The sequence below is a fragment of the Mustela nigripes genome, chromosome 6, assembly GCF_022355385.1.
Source record: "Mustela nigripes isolate SB6536 chromosome 6, MUSNIG.SB6536, whole genome shotgun sequence".
NCBI classification, from domain to species: domain Eukaryota; kingdom Metazoa; phylum Chordata; class Mammalia; order Carnivora; family Mustelidae; genus Mustela; species Mustela nigripes.
The window spans coordinates 49,401,549-49,422,796 of NC_081562.1; the positions used below are offsets into that span (position 1 = coordinate 49,401,549).

Here is a 21,248-nt window from a genome sequence, read left to right on the forward strand (position 1 = left end):
ACTGTCTCTAAGAAACATCATTTAAAAATAAACACACAGACTAAACTGAAAAATAAAAAAATGTACACTATGCGAACACTAATCTTAAAAAAGTTGGGGTGACTTTTCCATATTAACAAAGAAGAAAATACATTTGAAGATAAGGTATATTTAAAGAGAAACATTTTATACTCCTAAAAAGGTCAAACATCAGGAAGACATAAATGTGTATGCATTTAGTCATTAGGTTTTAAAATACATGGAACAAAATCTGACATCATCAAAGAGAAAAACAGATAATTTGACAATCATAGTTGGAAAACTTAAACACTCCACTCTTCTGGGTATTTAATGCCAAAAACAAAAAAATCACGAAGAATATAAAATCTAAACTTTATCAACTACCTTGACTTGACATTTCTAAAATATTACGCCCCTCTACCACAGAATATACTTTCTTCCAAGTATACATGGGGCATTCATTCACCAAGATGTATCACAATGCTAAACCATAAAAAAAATCCAAGTAGACAAAACAAACCAAAACAAACATCCTGAAATTTTAAAGAATATGGTTCTCTGAACAAAATGGAATTAGATTAGACAGCAATAAAAAAAAAAACATCTAGATAACTTCCAAATATTTGAAAATTACTTCTAAATAACCCAAGGATCAAAGGAAAATCACAACAGAATTAGAACTATTTCAATCCAGGGGCACCTGGCTGGCTCACTCAGTGGGTGGAGCATGCAAATCCTGATATTGGGGTTCTAAATTCAAGCCCACACTGGGTGTAGAGATTACCTGAATGATACCAGCAGAATTTGTAGAATGTAGCTCAAGAAGCAGTTAGAAAAAAATACATACCTTTAATTGTTTAAGAATTAGAAAGGAAGAAAGTGAGCATTACAATAAAAGAGAAATCAATGAAATAAGGCAACAAACAACAGAGAAAAAACAGTTCTTTGATAAACTGGTAAATCCCTAATTAGATGACTTGAGGGGAAAAGGAAAGAAAACAGAAATTACCAAAATCAGGACTGAAAGAGGGGGATATTCACTGATGACCCCTATTTAGGTAGAAAATCCCAAGGAATCTACAAAAACTACTGTGACTAAGAAGTAAGTATGAGATACTACGGTTCACTGTTAAAAGACAATATTGTTAAGATGTTCTCTTCAAAAATCTCTATAGCTTCAACACAATCCCAATCAAAATTTGAGCAAGATTAAAAAAAAAATGAAATTGACAAACCGATTCTGAAATTTACAATGGAAATTAAAAAAACAAAAAACCCTAAAAAAACAAAATTCTCTTGGGAAAGGAAGAAGGAAGCTAGAGAACTTACAACACCTTACAACAGACTTGTATACATCTATACCAGGGGTTTTCAACAAAGGGCAATTATTAACCTCCAGTAGATAGCTGGCAATGTCTGGAAACATTCTGGGTCGACACTCCCAGGGAAAGAAGGAATGCTTCTAGCAAATAGTAGCTAAAGGCAAGATCCTACTAAATATCCTACAATACACAAAATACACAGGTAAGCTCCTCACAAGGAATTATCACCCCAAAAAGTCAACAGTGGCAAGGTTGTCTAATACACTACACTAATATAACAGTTTTGTACTGGTATAATAATACACAAAAACACCAATGAAACACGAGAGAGTGAAGAAATAAATCCACACTTTCAGTCTACTGATCTCTGGTATCAGTGCAATTCAATGGGAAAAGCAGTGCTTCAACAATGAGATGTCCCCATGAAAAAACTGAACTCAATTCCTATTTCACAAAAATTAATTCAAGACAGATCACAAGACTAAAAGTAAAAGCTGAAACTGTACGGCTTTTAGAAAAAAAAAAAAAGGGAGGAAATTGTTCCAATGTAAGATAAACAAAGGCTTCTTAGGACATGAAAGCAATTACCATAAAAGAAAAGCTGAAATTAATTTATAAGATAATCAAATGAAACTAAATTTAAAACTAAATTTAAAAACTTAAGCTCATCAAATTGGGAGAAAATATTTATAAAATGTATGTATCAAAGAGCCTATCTGGACTGTATGAAGAACTCCTACAATTTGATAATAAGAAAACCACCTCTGGGGCGCCTGGTGGCTCAATGGGTTAAAGTCTCTGCCTTCAACTTGGATCATGATCCCGGGGTCCAACTTTCTATCACATACTTCCTATTTTACTCCACTTGTCCATTAATGCCTCACTACTGCACTGCTTTGATTAGAGAAACATAATAGCCTATTTTCATACCTAGTAGGGCTAAGCAACAACTCCTAATTCCGCAACTGTTACACTTCTTCAATTTTCTTGACTATCTTGAGCAAACAAACACCTGCCCTTCTCCCTCCCACCAAAATGTACCTTAAAATCAACTTGTCTAGCTTGTGAAATAATTTTTTACAATTAAGTTAGCATTGAATTTGCTTGAAGAGAATCAATAACTTTGTTGATTTATCCAATCTAAGGACATGGAATGTATTTCCATTTGTTCCAAGTACATTTTTTTAGGGGTCAAGAATATTTTAAAGTTCTTCTTAAGTTTTGAAAAAGATAAAATTGTAACCTTACCTACACTATTCAATACCCTCACTCAAGGTCACCATTGTAACATTTCTTGTTACATTTAATTCCTAGGCATTGCTGTAACAGATGGACACTTGATTCCATGAGATCTTCCAATTGGTTATTGTTTATATGAGAACTACACGTTTTTCTTCATTACCTTCCCTGACTTCCCATTACTTCACTGACTTCTTACTGTCCACATGAAACTTTTTTCTTGACTTACTTTCATGTACCTTTTCCAATTCTTATGCATATCATTTTATTCTCCCTTGTCCTATAATGACTAAGACCTTCAAAAAGAAAGTAGTGGAGGGGCGCCTGGGTGGTTCCGTCATTAAGCATCTGCCTTCAGCTCAGGCCATAGTCCCAAGGTCCTGGGATCGAGCCCAGCATTGTTCTCCCCTGCTCGGCAGGAACCCTGCTTCTCCCTCTCCCATTCCCCCTGCTTGTGTTCCCCCTCTCGCTGTCTCAGTCTCTCTCTCTAATAAATAAAAAAATAAAATCTTAAAAAAAAAAATAAAGAATGTAGTGGAGACAGAAAACCAACTTTGATTTGTTCCTGACATTAGTGTAAAGGTATCTGGCTTTTGGGTTAAGGTATGTGTATGTATGTGTGCGCCTGATGTTAAAAAAAATCTTTTCAACTCCGTTATTAAATGTTTCCCTAGAAACAGGTAGTGAATTCTCCCAAGTGAGATAAAGCATTCCGTTCCTGATAAAGTATTCCCTGATCCGTTCTTCACTCCAGTGACATACTGAATATGATGATGGTCTTTGGAAGGTGTTTCACTCCTAATTACACTAAGTAGCCTAAGTAAGTGCTGTGTCTTGGTGTCTTTGTTTTAATCAAGCATCAATGTTGAATCTTAACAGTGCCTGGACAACTGTTTTTTCTTCCTCTTATCTACTAACATATTGAAATATATTAACAAAGCACATAATACTGAACCGCCCTCATTCCTGGAATTAATCTCACTTGGTCATGGTGTATCACACTTTCTGTATTGCTGGATTATATCTGAACATTTAAACGGTCTGTAGTTTTCTTTTTCAGTGTTATCCTCAGTCAGAATAGGTTATCAGTTTAAATAAAAGTTTGGGAAGTTTTATGTACTGGAATAGTACTAGAACTCTCTGTACTGGAACTATCTGTTCTTTGAGGTTTCAAAGACGTGTGTTAAAGACGTCTGGGCCTGAGTTTCTTTTGGGTGATGAGTTCTTTGACAATTTTCCCTATTTCCTGATAAGGCTAGTTAGTAATTTTATCTATTGTGATTTTCCCTCCTCTAAAAATCAGTTCTTGGGTTTTTATCTCCTCCTATATTACTTTTGTTTTTTACCTTCATTCTTTTTTTTTTCTTGAATATATGCCATTTCTTCCCCCCAATCTGTTACGTTTTAAGAATAAAAGGTCTTCGAAAGACCCAAAAGCTCAGGTTCCTAATGAGAAGATTCCTATGTAAGCGAGTTAAGAGCTATGTATCTCTCAACTCTCAATTTCGGACAAAGACTACCTTATATCAACCACTTTTAAAAGCTGGTATATGTTCATCATATATTTTGAACAATATTTTATTTTATTAAGCACAGGCAACAAAATTTAAAAATGAAAAATAACTAAAGTAAAATTATATTCACTGCATTATTCTCCAACTTACCTTTTTAAGACTTATTTTAAACTTGCAAATGTCCCAAGTTAAAGAAAATTGTACTGCATGTCTAGAAACTCTATGCTGACCAATGATTTCTCACATTTTTATAGCAGGTATGTAAAACGTAAGCCTAAAACAAACTTAAAACCTTTGTAATAAAATGCAATGTTGGGTGTCTGGGTGGCTCAGTCAGTTGAGTATCTGCCTTCTGCTCAGGTCAGGATCCCAGAAAACTCTCTGCTCAGTGGGGAATCTGATTCTCCCTCTCCCTCCACCCTTCCCCACTCCTCCTGGTGTGTGTGCATGCACATGCGTGCTCTCTCTCTCATAAATAAAATCTTTAAAAAAAAATTTTTGTAAGTGCAATAAAGGAGTCATAATGAGGCAATGTTTTACTTAAATTGTTGCCTAATTTTATAGGACAAACAAAATGATATAAAATTCCAGTGTGTGTTATATGAAACTAAAGGCTATACTTTCTAATAACTTACTATGTAAATTGTTAAGGTTTTCTAGTATTTGATACATATAAATGAAATAATCCATTAACATAATTTATTGAGAGCTCAAATTCTGTACCCTATTACTAAAAATAGTCTGTCAATACCATGTCTAATAATATGCTCCTACTGCACTGTACACAAAGACAACTGAATTCCCACCATTTTTAGGAAAAATTCTTTGTAACTGCTGTATCATCAGTCTGAATTTGTGCTAACTATGATCTTAAATGCTGCTGTTCTTTATAAATTCTTATTATTTCTTACTTCCCTTGATCACTGGTTCTTAAATTCTCATACAGAAATGGACAGAGGCAGGTAGGCCTTCTAAACTGGGCTAAAAAAAACCAGGTCAAACAAGTGAGATAATCACTCTGTCTGCAGTTTTCATTATGTATTTCGTATGAATCAAAACACCATAAAAGACTTGAAGAAATGTATGGGACATCTGGGTGGCTCAGATGGTGAAAGCATCTGCCTTTGGCTTAGGTCATGATCCCAGCATCCTGAGAAGTCTTGCATCAGGCTCCTTCCTCAGTGGGGAGCCTGCTTCTCCCTCTCCCTCTACTGTTCCCTTTCTCCCTCTACTATTTCACCTGCTGTGCTCTCTCGCTCCATCAGATAAATAAATAAAATCTTTAAAGAAAAAAAAAGAAACTTTAAGAAGTGCATCATATGTACCATATACAAACATTAAACATTCACCACTCATCCATAAATTGTAAAGAAAATTCCGGAAAGACATAGTACAAGACTAAAATAAGTTAGCAACTATTACATTGAGTCTTTTATGGTAGGGGTAGGAAGCAAGTAAAAAACACTTACCATTTGACAGCTAAATTCTGTACCTCTCCATTTTTATCTTCCAGTAACTTCAAAATCATTTTCACTACTTTCCTTTCACTGTCATCATCCAACTTGATGGAATCTTTCTGCAGTTCTGTCATCAAATCATTTGTAGCCATAAACCTATCAAAAAATTAAATTTGTTGATAATTTAAATTTTTTAAGCACAAAAGATCATCTCTTTCAAATCTAATGCTATCATCCTTACCTAACTATCTTAAGTCCTAACAAACTTTTTTAAATAAGGTACCATCACTTTAAATTATCTTCCCCAGTTCAGTTCTATTTTAAGTTACTGATAGGATCTACCATGAGTGCTCTTTCATTTTCATAATTTTCATTTTCATAATTAATTGTATCACTGCTTTTAAGAGGAGAAAAACTCCTCTTTACCTTTTCCTTTGCATGTGATTTGAATTTTATCTAGGAAGTCTTTAACTACAAACATAATACCTTCCTATATAGTATTCTCTATTGGATTGAAGGGCGGGGATCACATATTAAAAAATTACTGGGAAATTTCCAAAATACAAATTCTCACTTCCACTCCAACTCCCATCACAAGGTTTATCAGGTCTATTTTCAAAATGGTGAGGAGGCAATTCTAGAATGTTGTTCCATCTGACATTCAGCCCCCTCCCCTTAAGAACTACTGCCAAAGACAAGTTTCATACTGAATAAATAGCCTAACAAAAAACCCCAGAGTGAACAACTGTCTAATCTCAGCTTTAAATGAAAGGGTTGAATAGGAAACAAAAATAAAGTAAGTAGACTCTCATTTTTTTCTCATAAACCTCACTAGCTGATTCATTGTTTTAAAAGTAATTTCTCAAGAGTAACAGATAATCACACTGAAATAAAGCCCCCCAATCTGTCTGAAGGCCGACTGAATTTTTCCCCTAATTCTGGCTCTTCTCTACCTATTGAAATAACCTAACTGCAGTAACAAATACTTAAATGCCTTTTTCATGTATCTGAACCAGATCAAAGTTTGAGTAAAAGTATACTATTTATAATGTCAAAATCCATGTCTTCAATTAAATCAATCAATTAAAAATCACTAACTATTGGAACTGAAATGATAAACAGCTATGCAGATAGTCTGGCAATACAGGCAATAAACTATGTGGTAAGGATTGGCAAAACAATTTATTAACTTAGCAATTCACTATTTGTTATTTAAAGAGTTAGTATGTTCATTTAAGGTTAATTTAAAGAAGTTTTAAACTACAACGCAGGCACAATTCCTACCAAGTTTTGTGAAACAGCTTAAAAAGTCTGTGTTCAAATTGGGATTATACAAGGTAAAGTAAGCATGTACTTTTTTTAAAATGAACACAGTTGTAATTGATAGCCCCTCCCCATTTTATATGACAAATGAAATTAAAACCACACAATATTCTAGAAAAAACACAAAAAACTGAGTAATAGCATACTAATGCAGGAATTCTACATACAAAGCATTAAAAATAGCCATTTTACTTCCATAAAATCATGAAATAAAACCAGAGTAGTTAGGACCTCTAAACACCCCTGAAATGCTCATCATCTGGTTGAAGAGAACATGGCCATTAATTTAGGTAAAAAGGCAAAGAATCCCAATGCAAAAAGTTGTTTTAAGGTTCTGAAGGGAGTCTACTGGTAAACAGATTCTTTCCTTTATTTGCCACTTACTTATTCATTGCCTATTATGCTACAAAGGCTGGACTATGAGTGAGCAAAGGATAGATATAAAGTAAATAAACCGTGGCTGCTGACCTCAGAGAAGTCTACTGATTTTCAAAAATCTAGGATTAATACAAAACCACAGGATATCACCTCACACCAGTCAGATTGGCTAGTATCAAAAATACAAGAAATAACAAGCACTGGCAAGGATGCGGACAAAGGGGAAACCCTGTTCTCTGTGGGTAGGATGCAAAATGGTGCAGCCACTGTGGAAAATGGCATGGATGTTCCTCAAAAAATTAAAAATAGGAATACCATACGATGTAGTAATTCCACTGCTAAGTATCTACCAAAACCAAAACACTAATTTAAAAAGATACATGCACCCCTATGTTTACAACAGCCAACATATGGAAGCAACCCAAGTGTCCTCTAACAGATAAATGGATTAAAGAACAATGGAATATTTTATGAAATAGCCACCAAAACAAGATGAAATATTGCCACTCTCAATAACATGTATGTATGGGCCTAGAGGGTATTCAAGGGGATTAAGAGGCACAAACTTCCAGCTATAAAATAAATGGCAGGGATGAAAAGTAAAGCACAGGAATATAGCCACTAATACTGTAATAATTTTGTATGGGGACTATACTTAGCTTGGTGAGGACTGTGTAATGTAGAGAATTAGAACTGTCAAATTACTTTGTGGTACACCTGAAACTAATAGAACATTGTATATCAACTATACTTCCATGTTTTTAATTTAACAAATTGGATGACTAACAGTTAAACATTTTTGAAAGTTGAAATGAATCCCAGTAATGTCAGCAATAGGAAGTTATACTAAGAGTTAATTTTTAACGGTGACCCCCAACCAGAAAGTTCTAAGAATTTCTTCCTTCTTTAATTTGATATAAAAATTTGCATTATAAATCATCCTGTTAAGAAGTTGTTTAACCAGGGGCGCCTGAAGCCGCTGCCTTCAGCTCAGGTCATGATCTCAGAGTCCTGGGATCGAGTCCCGCATCGGGCTCTCTGCTCAGCAGAGAGCCTGCTTCCCTCTCTCTCTCTCTGCCTGCCTCCCCATCTACTTGTGATTTCTCTCTGTCAAATAAATAAATAAAATCTTAAAAAAAAAAAAAAAAAAGAAGTTGTTTAACCAGATAAAAAGCTGTTCATGGCAGATTCAAAAGCCAATTTGTAAAATGTCTCTTAAGCATGTAATAATGGTCTAGGCATGGTGTAAGACCTAAGATGATAAGGCAGACGCAGCCCCTTCCTCCTCATCTTTTCTCTAGGCATGGTGTAAGACCTAAGATGATAAGGCAGACCCAGCCCCTTCCTCCTCATCTTTTCCCTTACTGTGGCAGACAGGCAGGTACATGGACAAATCTCAACCTTACAGATTTTTAAAAATACTCAAGGACATTTGACACTGATCACACCAAAGAACTGACAGTTAGTCTGGATTTCAAAAGATTAACAGGGGTGTGCCTGGGGAAAGCTGGTTTGGAATTTTAAATTTTTATTTTTGTCTGTGTTGGGGTGGGGGTGGTGGCAGCAGCAACAGTACTGAGGGACTAACACTTTCGAGTGAAAGGCTAAGAAGCAAGTGTGGCTGCGACAGAGGCAGGTACAAAGAAATCTAACAAGAAGATGGAAATGGAGGCTGACGTCAAGATAAGAAAGATCTGATATACTCACTGACTATGTAATGAGAACCTATTATCTATGTATCAGGTACTATGCTCAACCCTGTATGAACAAGAGATGGCAAAAGCAAACAGTTCCTATTGTCTTGGAGCTTACAATACAATCACAGAGACATACTGGTTTTAAAAACTACATATATGGGTTAATGATATATGTAATTATGAACAGAGACAAATGCTAGGAAGGGAAGGAAAGGAATAGGGCACAAAGAATACTCAAAGGTTTAATAAAGTAACCTGATGTAGGTTGCACTAAGTGTCGTGCATCAGGAAAGACTGAACTCTGAAGCATAGGCAGGAATTTGCGGGAAGGGGGGGGACGACAGACATGTAAGCAGGGGCCAAGAGACTGAAGAGAGCTGGGGGTCTTATTAGGATTTGTTTTATTCTAAGAGCTATGGGAGGCTACTGAAAGGCATCTAGGTCAGAGATGGGCAGGATACTGAAATGATCAAATGTGTATTTCAGAAACATTACTCCAGCTACACGATCCTCAGAATGTAGAAGGAACCAATCCTCATTTACTCAAAATGAATGGAGAAAGTTAAGAGAATTACTGTAGCAGTCTAAGTGAGAAATGATGGCAGCTACAATTAGGATTATGACAATCTATGGAGGGAGAAATATGGACATACAATCAATTCTTACATTACTAGCAGAGTAAATGCCTTCTTGTTTCAGCTCATATACCATAAAAAGTACCCTCTACCTAGTGCCACATCTTTCGCCTTTGTGCTTTTTTGTTGCTGGTTAATTTTGCTGTTTAAAATGAGCCCCAAGCATAGTGTAGTGCTGTCTAGTATTCCTAGGTACAAGAAAGCTGTGTCTTCCAGAAAAAAAAATACATGTATTAGATAAGCTTTTCTCAGGCATGAAGTGACAGCACTACTGGCTGTGAGCACAATGTGAATGAATCAACAACATATATTAAATAAGGTTGTCTTTAAACAGAAATAAACATAAAACAAGGTTATGAACTGATCAACTGTGACTAGAGGCTCACAGGAACCTACCACTATATTTCCCCTAGAAGTAATGGCTCAGTATCACTAATTCAATGTTCATGGTAACTTGATAGTACTATCTACAGACAATAATAAGAACCAACTATTTGAGTTTTAAAAGGTTAAAATAAGTCTTTGAAATGGATTAGATATGGGGATGGAATGGGATGAGCTAGAAAATGGACAAATAAGTAGGAGGAAAACCACGGGACTTGGGTGTTATAGTCAGGTATGTATATATCCCTTCCAGAGTCTTACTGTTACCGAGCTGCCATTGTCATATCAGATGGTTCAACCACTCACAAGAGAAAGGATTAATAAAGCTGGCTCAACTACAGACTACACGGAATGGCCATTCCTCTGATCCTATTCAACAAAGTCTCAGCAACAGTGAAGATACAGACATCATAAATCAATCATGACCTGCAGCCTAACTCTATCGGCTGCTGGTCAAAAGGGAGGACTAAGAAAAGGGAAAAAACAAAAACAAAAACAAAAGAAAGTAGCCCTACAGTCCAGGAACTGATATGAGGCTCATACCTATATCTGAATGTTATTCCAAACAGATCTGATGCTTACAAAGAAAGTGTATTGTTTTCCTAGACATCAACAACCTCACAGAACAGCCATTTCAGACAAGTTCACTTAACACAAAATACCAAACACATCTTCCTCTCTAACTCATTAAGTGACTGCTACTTCTTCACCAATTACAGCTTCTCCTCTGCTTTAGTCTTGCCCTCCTCATATTAAGATATCAAACGATGGAATTGTCCCAACATTCCAACAATCCAGTTTAGAACTCTACTTCCTTAGAACCTTCCCAAAATTACCCAAATGAATGGGGCCTTACACTCTTTAACTGAGACTGCCCACAGTGTGTGTTCTCTCTCCCTCTATGGTAATAAACCCGATCTGTGACAAGGATGCCTATTTTAGAGAATTTCAAGAAGGAAAGAGTGATAAACAATGCTTGTCTATCAAATAGGTACGCAAAGAAAATATCTATTAAATTATTTACACAGAGCTTGTTAGAAACTTGGGGAAGAGTAATTTCAATGATCTTAGTGGGCACCAGCTAAGAAGTTTAGAGTTTATCTCGTAGTCAACGGGAATTAGTGAGGAGGGCAATCATCAGCTGAGGTATTTAGAAAGAAAATTCTAACGGAAGAGTTACCAAAAGACTGGATTAGAAAGAAGCCTGAGACAGGAAGACTCATTTTGAGAAATACTCATCAGGAAATTAAATGAGAGAGAAAAAGGTAGAAAGGTGACATCGAGATTTTTCCAACTGGGACATCTGGTACCTGGTAATACAATGGGACAAAATAGGGGGAAAAAAAAAAAAAGGCTTAAGGTGGGAGAGCGGAAAGTTAAAATGCTAACTTTCAAGCTTCTAAGGCAGTCCCAGGTGGGCATAACCTATAGACAATGCCATCTCACGTATTCAATAAATAGTCCAGGAGTACCATCATAAGGAACTATGCTAGGCTCTGCACACACAGTTATGAACAAGATAGTCACAGGATAGAATCTATACACCTGGCTTATTCCACTGGACTGAAAGTTCCTTGAGGGGAGAACTTATTCATCTTTAGTAAATCCAATGCAGAGATGTGCAGAAACAATGGCAGAAATAGATACCTTGTATTGCACAATGAGCAGTCTCACAACCCTTCCCCTCATACATATACAAGAACAATTTCACCCGTTACTAACAGAAATCTATGTGATTAAGAGTCAACTGCACCATCCAGTGAGTTCATGATCTTTCAAGGAACTCATACACACACCACTACTATCTCATTTTTTCTAATTTATTCCCTTGGAGTATTAATTTAGGAGGGTCTTAATATTGTTCATGTAAGTAAAATTTTTAGTCCTCTTCCTTCCAGTTTCCTCAATGAAGTCTATTTTTCAGTGGTGAGCTTTCGTCATTGCTGATAATCCGTGTCAGCAGTACAGCTTTATCAAGAAAAATCACGTAAGTGAAATCCAGTAACTTACAGCCATCAACCTGCAAAGTACCTAAAGGGTGCCCAGAAATCACCTTCTTAAAAACTCTACAAATCAATTTCCTCTGATTAAAACTTACTTTTCTTCAAGCACAGGTAGTACAGAGAACTTCGCTAGTATTTATTGTTACATTATTATAAATACCCATACATTATTTTCAGCTATGTTATAGGATCCTGAAGTCCCTTCCAGCTCTGAAAGTGAGGTCCATATGAGGCCTGAGTTTTTTTTTATTAGCATTTACAGTTTCCAAGAAGAAAATACCTGCTAATATCCAAAAGACACACATACATAAATTTGGTAACATAAACCATTATCAAGCTAGGAAATTCTGCAATGTAGTAATTATTTTAAGATTGTATCAAATGATATTTTAAAAAATTGACTGACAGATTTTTACAATGGTTTCTGGAAGAAATTTCTCAAAATCGTTACATGTTTTTCTCTTTAACTCTGTAATTAAAATCCAACTAAAACTATCACCTGAGAACCCACAAATCCAAAACAGTGGAGACTCAGTTTGGTAAAACAAGTTCCCTACCCTTACAACCAGCTCCAGTCAAGATTATCTACTTGTATAGTGACCTTTCACACTTCACACTTGTGCTCATTTTCTCTACCTACAATTTCAAGACCTAACTCACATGATTCCACCAACAGGAATCTCCTTGCTATTATCTTCTCTACCACTTAAGGCTGAGAACTACATATTGCTCTGGGTTATCTTTTTGTAAAAGTGTCTTAAACCATTCAACAAGTATGTAAATATTACTGAGGGCAAGCACTAGATCTTAAAACATTTTGCAGTCCCTCTCAGGGAATTACTTAAAGTGTCTTCTAGCACAAAATACTCCATAAGCCTGAGAGGGATATGAAATTTAAGTTTAGTCTTAATGTCCCCTAGTCAAAACCCTGGAGAAGTAACATAACATAGTAGCTAAGAGTTCAAGCTCTGGGGGCACCTATGTGGCTCAGTGGGTTAAGCCTTTGCCTTTGGCTCAGGTCATGATCTCAGGGCCCTGGGATCCAGCCCCACATATGGCTCCCTGATCAGTGAGGAGCCTGCTTCCCCCTTTTTCTCTCTGCCTGCCTCTGCCTACGATCTCTGTCAAATAAATAAATAAAATCTTAAAAAAAAAAAGGAGTTCATGCTCTGGGAGTTGGGGTTGGAGTTGGGGGTGGTCTGGAAACCCCAGATCTAATGTCTAACTCACCCTGGACAAGTATTTAATGAACACCATCACACCTGAGTTTCCTGGACTGGAATAGAGATTGTTAGTATCCACTTTACTAGAGTTATAAGGATAAACAGGATCCAGTATATAAAGCTGACAGTAAGCATTAATGTTAACTACTATGTAGATAAAGATAGAACAGTGATAAATTTTCTTCAGCTCCTTAGTCCTTGGAATACTTAAATTCAATTGGTGGTGAAACATATGAGTAAAACTTAAGTTATCGCAACCCAATTTTCAATATTAATATTCATAAACAGAGCATTCACATGGTTTATGCACATTTAAGTTTTCATTCTGGTATCTACAGAATGACCTACCTACTAGTAGTAAACCTTAAAATACTGCCTTCAAAGAGTACAGAATACTAAAACATGAAAGAAAAAGGACATCAGATGTCCCTCACCAATAAATTGAACCCATGATTTAAACCCTACAAAATGATTCTTTTAAAAATGCTAACATCTGAAAAATTTTTAGCCTGTACCCATTTCTTTACTTTCTTCATGTGAATGGACTATTTAGTTATTCAGACACCTAAAATTTCAGGTCTCTAAGGGACCTTTTGTAATCACCCAAGAACAAGTTTCTCAAAGTAAAAATTTAGTCCCAGATTAAGTAGTCTCCCCAAGATCTCATAGACAGTTCCCAAGAAAAAATCCTACTAGGCTAGAACATATGACTAGAGCCCATATTTTGTGACCGGTAGGTCATAGTCTCTTTGGAGTCTAGCATGAGGGGAGTAATTTTTTTTTTCCTTTTAGATATATTACTGTTTTTGTCTCCCCTTAGCATAAGTAGAGTGGTTTGCACTAGATATCCTATAATATTAACTCTGTCCTCAAGATCTTTGTTACTAGCTATTTTAAAACACCTAGCAACTAACTGATATTTACACCAAAATAAACAAATTCCAAATGAGAAAGTAGAAGGGATAATTTTAAAATAGAACACATATATACAAATAAATGCCTATACTAAAATTATACAGAAAAATATTCAAAATACTTGATTTTAAATGCTCACTATTTTAGTTACTCTCTATCTGTAACTTAATATACAGAGTACTTTAGTTTGAAAGACTTGTCTGTAACTGGATGGCTTCAGGATATTTTACAAGTCTTTAAAACATAGTTAATAAACATACCTTAAAAATGCCAAATAGCTGGAAGTCACAGTTCATACAATTAACTTCTTTATCAACTATTAGAAATATATCAATATTACACTTTTATAACAACCTTCCCAGCAATGTTTTGATTTACTCTAGCTGAACTTGGTAGATAATTCTTATCAAGTTCAACACTGACTACAGCTTAACATAAAAGCATTATTTCTTTCATATAATTTATTTAAAAAAGAAAACAAAATCATATATAGATCATCTTTACAAGAAATTAAGTAGCTTGAGTCAAAAATCACATATGCAGTATAAACAGGGCTTAATTTGTTTATTCTAAGCATATTACCCATACACAAGTCTACCCAGTTGAACAAAATCATGCGATTACAGTATTACAGCAAAGTGGTATCTTTAGTATGAAATTGAATACAATCAGAACGATATTTAGTACTTTTACAGAATGAGCCAAATTGACAGAAATGGTGGGGGTGGGGGAGACGGGGAATCACACCACACATTCTACATAGCTGAAAGTTCATATATATGTGTATATATATTCCACTCAAATGTGTATTTAAATTTCAGTGTCTTGCACTGGGAGCAAGCGAAGCTCCAAAATAAATGGCATTCTAATCCTTAAAAAACACACAAACAAAAATAAAAGCAAAACTTTTATTTCCTCCAATAAGCCATGATTTTGATCTACAGAAATCTAAAATACCAAAATAACCAAAGAGAGACATGTCTCTTCCAAAAAGTCACAACACTAAAATTTTTCATATTAGCAAATTGGATTTTAAAATTTTCAAATGCAATAATTAATAACCTCCTAGGTAGCAAAACTTTTTAAAAATCATTTCTGGCTTTGAGGTCACAGAACCAAAACTGTGTTTCACTGACCATGTGAATACACTGACACATCAATTTAGTTGGGAATATGATCATTACAGTTTTCACGCTTCTCCTTTCACAAATAGAAAATCCCTTCCTGGCAGATGTGGTCTGGGCATTTTCAGGTATTCAGATATTAAAGGGTACTGTGCATATATACACAAATAAAACAAAATAGGCTTCAGCTTCAATTTTAATTGAAGACATCTGTTCTTTCCTTTAAAATGCTCACAAAATACAACCACCAAGCCTTAGAGAACAAAACGAATATCAAAGAAATAAAAAAGCTTTTTTAGACTGGGAGCTTATTTATTTTGTGATGGGACAGGAGGTTGGAAAGAAATGTAACCACCACTGTAGCACCAAAAAAAAAAAAGGGGGGGGGGAGAGGCCAAGATAATCCGTAAAAATATAACAATTGTTCAGTATACATATTACCAAGGTTTGGAACAGTCAGTACTCGTCTCCTAGAACAGAACTGCCATAATAAAGCCTCATATTCACACACACACACACACACACACACACACACAAACTTCCATCAGGAAGACCCATTTGCTTGCTTTACGTTTAAGGTCCAGGAATTCACCTTTCTGGCCGTAGTTTTGGATATAAGGAAATGAGAATGAAACCCCGAATTTCTGCTTAGTTTTCACCTGACAAGGAAAAATGACAAGAGATGCTGGCGGGAAAACCCTGCGAGTCAAGTTCCCTCATCCTGGCTCCCTCCCCACCCCACCCCCTTCTTCCCACCTTCACGAAAGGAATTGTCCAAAGAAAAAGTTTAGAACACAATCCGTGGACAGCTCAAATAAAGCAGATCATTCAAGCTGAATGCACCTAGGCCCACTCCCTCTGCGGGAAAAGAGGCGGCCGCTGGGGCCCGGAGAGGGCAGCAAGCCTCAGCCCTAGCCAGGAGGGCGGCCTAGCGCTCAAGGCGGGCTGGCCGGTAGGCCCGGGCCTCCCGGTCTCCGAGCCCAGAGCAACTCCCTTCCCCACAAGGGTGGGGGATTCTGCCCCTTCACACACCTGGGACGCGAAAACCACGTCTCGGGACTGGGGGTGGGGAGCAGGGAATGCAGTGGAGGCGTCTGGGGACGCAGAAGGCGCCTCGGACCCGCAGCGGGCAACGGCCTAGAGGAACGAATGGGGGGGAGGGGGTTGGAAGGTGGGAGAAAAAGGAACCTGCGGGATCAGGGAACGGGGGGGTGGGCCGGAGAGCTCGGGAAGGCGCACACACCGGCCAAGGCCAAAGGGGTGGGGCAAGGCCCGTGTGAGGGCCAGGGCCGCGGAGAGGGGACCCCAAGGTGGGTTTACGGTCGGATTTCGGCCTCACCTGAAGTCCTTGTCGCTGGATGTCATTTTTTCCAGCAAATTGGAAATGTGGTACGAGGCGCTCGCCATGTTGACGGCCTCGATCCCGCCCGCTGGCGTTGCTGGTGCTGCTGCCCGCTGCCGCCGCCGCTGTTGCTGGCGCTCCTCCTCTCGCTCGCGGCGGCTCCCGCTTCCAGGGTCGCAGCGCGACGCCGACGCTGACTAGGGAGGCGCCTGGACGGGCTGCCCCCTCCTCGGAGAGGCGTGGGCCTGTCCTGGAGGAAGCAGAGGCTACGGGGTCGGCCTAACGACGGCGCCGCTCGCCGGGAACCGAGCTCATGGGCAGCGAGGAGTACAGCAGGGCCTCTCCGGGGAGCCAGACACCTCCACTCGGGTCGGTCTCGCTGCCACTCTCACCGCACTCGCTCCCTCGGGCAAGAGGCCAAAACCCGCCTCCTTAGCTCCGGGGGCGGGGGCGACAAACGCGGGACGCCACGGAGAGCCGAGGTCAGGGTTCATGGAGGTCTCCCCACGCACGCGATTGAGACGCTAGTTAAAAGGTAATGCTGTTGGCTGAGGCCTCCGTCAGTCTTCGCGTGAACCGCCTTTCAGGAGGCATGACAACGACCAAAAGGATTTGTTCTCGCGAGACTTGAAAGCGACGGTTAAAGGACGGGGGGGTGGGGGAAACAAGCGTGCTGTAATCTGAGAATAACTTGCTTTTTTTCCCGTATGACAGTCAAGGAAAGGTTTACGATTTTTAAGGGGTAGAGCGCCAGGAGTAATGCTAGTTAAGGGGTAGCGTGGGGACCAACATAAGAATTATCAAAAAGAGCTTTCATTCGAATCGGACGCGTGGCCTACTTTGCCTTCACCACGGTGAAATAATGTTGCCACGTGAAAACCACAAATCCCAGAATTCAGTCGGGGCATGTCCCTGGGTCAGGATGTGATTGGCCGAAGGAACTTGGAGCTTCCTCATTGGCTCCGCGCGAGAAGTGAATGCTGGGATTTGTAGTCCAGACCGTGAGTTGTGGTGGATAAAATCTTTGGCTCCCCGCGCAATTGGTTTCGGCCGCGTATTCGGATTTCCTCTTAGAACCCCTTTTGCAGTTGTGGGATGTCTGCAGAGCTAGGCTGCTGCGGGTTGGGCAAGCGCAATGCGGATCAGTTAGTGTTCTTGGCAGAGATATAGTAGAGACTTCTAGCGCCGATCCTGGAGAATGATGGTAGCTTCATCCTCAAGGCAGATGAGTCTCTGCTAGGGACAGACCCTCTTTGCATTTAAGAGCTCCCTAAAGCAAGAAAGGCCATGACTGTTGATGGTGTTCAGACCTTTTCGTTTTATTCAGAGTAGCTAAAGGACTACCCTCTGTAGTTAGCTCCTGTGGATCTGTTAATCCTGCACCTGTGTTTGTTCCCAGAGACATACACACACAGCAGTGGGAAATCAGATACCACATCATTTGTTTCAGTGCCCACGTTTTTGTGTTTAATTGGAATTGGAGCTAGCTCAAAAGCCTTTCTAAAAGAAAGAGAAAGCCCAGTCAAGAGTCAAGGAAAATTGTGTCTCAATCTGTTACTGCTCCTTTAAACAAAACACCTAAATAGCTACTTTCTTCCAGTTATTAAATCTGACGTTTCTCCACTGTTCTTTCCCATAGTTCGCAAATGTTATTGTGTGTCTTCTAAAAGCCAGACACTGTTATAATCAATAAGAGTTTAAACGGATAAAATGTGATCTGACCTCATGATTCATACCTGAATTTCCCCCCTCATTACCCTTACCCCAATGTATCCTTTTACTTAATGCTATTTCTCCCCAGTAGTACCATAGTTCTTTACTCATTTTACCCAAATCAGCCATTGTTAGGTTCCCAGCGCACTTCATCCACAATTAACTCCCTTCTGCTCAGAACAACCTTTCCGCAATATTTAATAAGAACTACGCACATACACGTCACACACAAGCCGGTCATTTATCTTGTGTGGACCGTAAGGCTTAAAGTCTCAGTCATCTGGTGATAACTTTTTTTTTTTTTTTTTTTTTTTTGCCTGAATCCAGTCAGACACCCAAGTCATGTTTTTTCCATTTGTGTGTAAATCCTTCCATTTATCAGTTTTCAGCTGAACTAGAATATTTGTAGTCAGACAGCTTAATATAAATCCTATTTACTGCCACTTATTAGCTGTCTTAGGCAATTCACTTCAAGGTCTCTGCGCTTCGGTTTCTTTATGGATAACACTATGATCATCAGAGTACAGTATTACCCCATCTGGCTGTTTTAAGAGTCAAATGAGCTATTGCCTGAGTCTGCCAGTAGTGCTATAACTAAACTCCTTTGATTGGGTGGCTGAAACAACAAGAATTTGATTTCTCATAGTTCTGGAGGCTGAAAATCCAAAATCAATGTAATAGCAAGGCTGATTTATCCTAAGACCTTAGCTTACAGATGGTGGCCTTCTCATTATGTCTTTGTGTAGTCTTTCCTGTGTGCATACACACTAGTATTTCTTATTCTTCTAAGGATACCAGTCCGATTGGATTAGGACGCCCTTCTCTTAACTTCATTCGACCTTAATTGTGTCCTCATTTCACCTCATATATCTCTTTAAAGGACCTCTCTTCAAGTATTGTCATATTGGAGGTTATGTCTTCAACATGTGAATTTGGGGGGAGATACAGTTCATTCTATAACAACATCCCATATGAAGTGTTCAGCATATTACCTGGAATGTAATAATCTTTATAAATAACCATATTTCTGGTAGTTACAGAGGTCATGGGAAACATCTAACAAAAGTCAGCTATTGGTGGTAGTATATTCCCTCAGTCTTTCTCTTGTCCCTATCCCAGACCTTTCTGTTTAGAGTTTTTTAAAACATTGTTTTTATAGTGCTCCTCAGCAATTTAAAAAGTTCAATGGCTCTCTAGTACTGAATGAAGTAGTCCTCCCTTTTGGCAATCAGTGTGCACCTTCATCTGTCCCTAGCCCTTTTTTTCTGACCTTTCTCCCACTATTCTAATATAGAAATTGCTCCCATCAATTTTTTTGAGTCTCTCAAAGACCCCAACTCCAAATTTTTGTGTATTCACTATTATAATAATAAGCCCTTACTTCTAGGTCAGGTGTTACGCTGATTCATTTAATCCACATTTTAAGTATGAGAGGCACAGAAGACCTAAGTAACTTGCTAAAGGGGCAGTCAGGATGAAAACCCAGGCAATGTGGTTTCAGAGCCTATGCTCCAAATCTCTGTACTAAAGTGCTTGTCCCCACCTGCGGTGCTGGTCACGTCCCCTATCTCTTTCTAGGATCTTGAACCAACAATAGTATTTATATTCTAGCTTCCAATTAGACTGTAAATTCCTTAAGAGCATAAACCAACTTTAAACCACTTCTGCTTCTTTCAAGTACTTAGCCCATGCCAAATTCATAATAGGCACTCAAAAGTACTTAATTTTATTCTGTATTCTTGACCTCTTAGAGATTTGATCTATGTATCACTGAATATAGCTGGTTACCAAACAGTGCGGAAATGCTTTCCTTTAAGGGTCTGTAAATGCTAAATTAATTTTAAGTACAAAAGAAAATAAGCCTACATAAGGCCGCCCACCCAATAGTTTTCTTTAGTCAATGGTCATAATGGAAAACTGAGACAAGAAAAGAAGAAAAATGGAGTCCTTCAGCTCTTGGAAGTTTCTTCAGATACCAACCAGTAACTTAGCTGAAGTCACCAACATTGATTGAGTGATTGCACTGTTCCAGGCAGTGTACTAGTTACTGGGGAGGCAAAGATGGGCAAGACATTGTCCTTAATTTGAGGGGACATTCATATTAACCAAATCTTAAATTTCACATGATTTTTTTGTATGTTTTTGCCTAATGGAGCAGATCCTGAAATTGTCTTTAATATGTTAATATGGTAAGACTGAGGTGAATTGCTTGTTGCTTTTCCCTCTTCCACTCCCCCACGTGTGTTCCCTCTCTTGTTGTGTCTCTTTCTGTCAAATAAATAAAATCTTTTTAAAATTTTAAAAAATAAAATAAATAAAAATAGGGTATTTTATGCCTAATGTTTTCAACTCGAGGGCTTCTAAGACAATAGAAACGTCTCATTTTATACATGTGTGGAGGGAATGTGTGGAAGGGGACCTCTAAGAATGTGGAACGGCAACAAAGACAAGTTTAAAATGACAATGACTCTTGTATAGAGAAGTGAAAGGTCTGGAGGGATATGACAAAAAATAGCTATTGAAACCTAAATAAGAAACGTGCAATTTCCCAGTGATTTGAGAGGAATGCTATTTAGTTCAGATTATTTTCCTAAAAGATGCTTGAGGGCTTGATCTCAGTTTCCACCCTTCGCCCCATTATTACAAGAAGGCTTTTACCATAGCATTTCCCAAACTGCATACTGGTCCCAAACGCTAACAAACACTTTCCATAAGATATCAATAGAAGCAGATACTATTGGGGTTTATGTGATGGAGAGTAGAGTTTTAGTTTAAAAAACATTTAGAAAACAGTTTTTCTTAAACTCCAGAAAAATCTCAGGACATTTCACATGCTGATGTGCTGTGAATACCCAAGAGGAATATTTAGAAGCCCTCTGGACTGACCCTGTGTGTTTCATTCCCTCTCCTCCTTTACAAAGATAGATTCATATGTTGAAAAGCCAAATTCCAATGGTATGTATTCGGAGATAGGGCCTT

General features: G+C 38.1%; 1 protein-coding gene across 1 annotated transcript in view; it reads right to left on the reverse strand.

Moving 5' to 3' along the window:
• The window catches only part of CAND1 (cullin associated and neddylation dissociated 1), a 41,855-nt gene extending 24,784 nt beyond the window's left edge, over window positions 1-17,071 (reverse strand). The window contains exons 1-2 of the mRNA XM_059402521.1: window positions 16,554-17,071; window positions 5,545-5,688 (exon numbers count right to left, since the gene is read on the reverse strand). Coding sequence (XP_059258504.1) covers window positions 5,545-5,688; window positions 16,554-16,621 — 212 coding nt within the window. The 5' untranslated portion in view covers window positions 16,622-17,071. The remainder of the gene's footprint in view (window positions 1-5,544; window positions 5,689-16,553) is intronic.
• Between the last annotated feature and the right edge of the window lie 4,177 nt (window positions 17,072-21,248).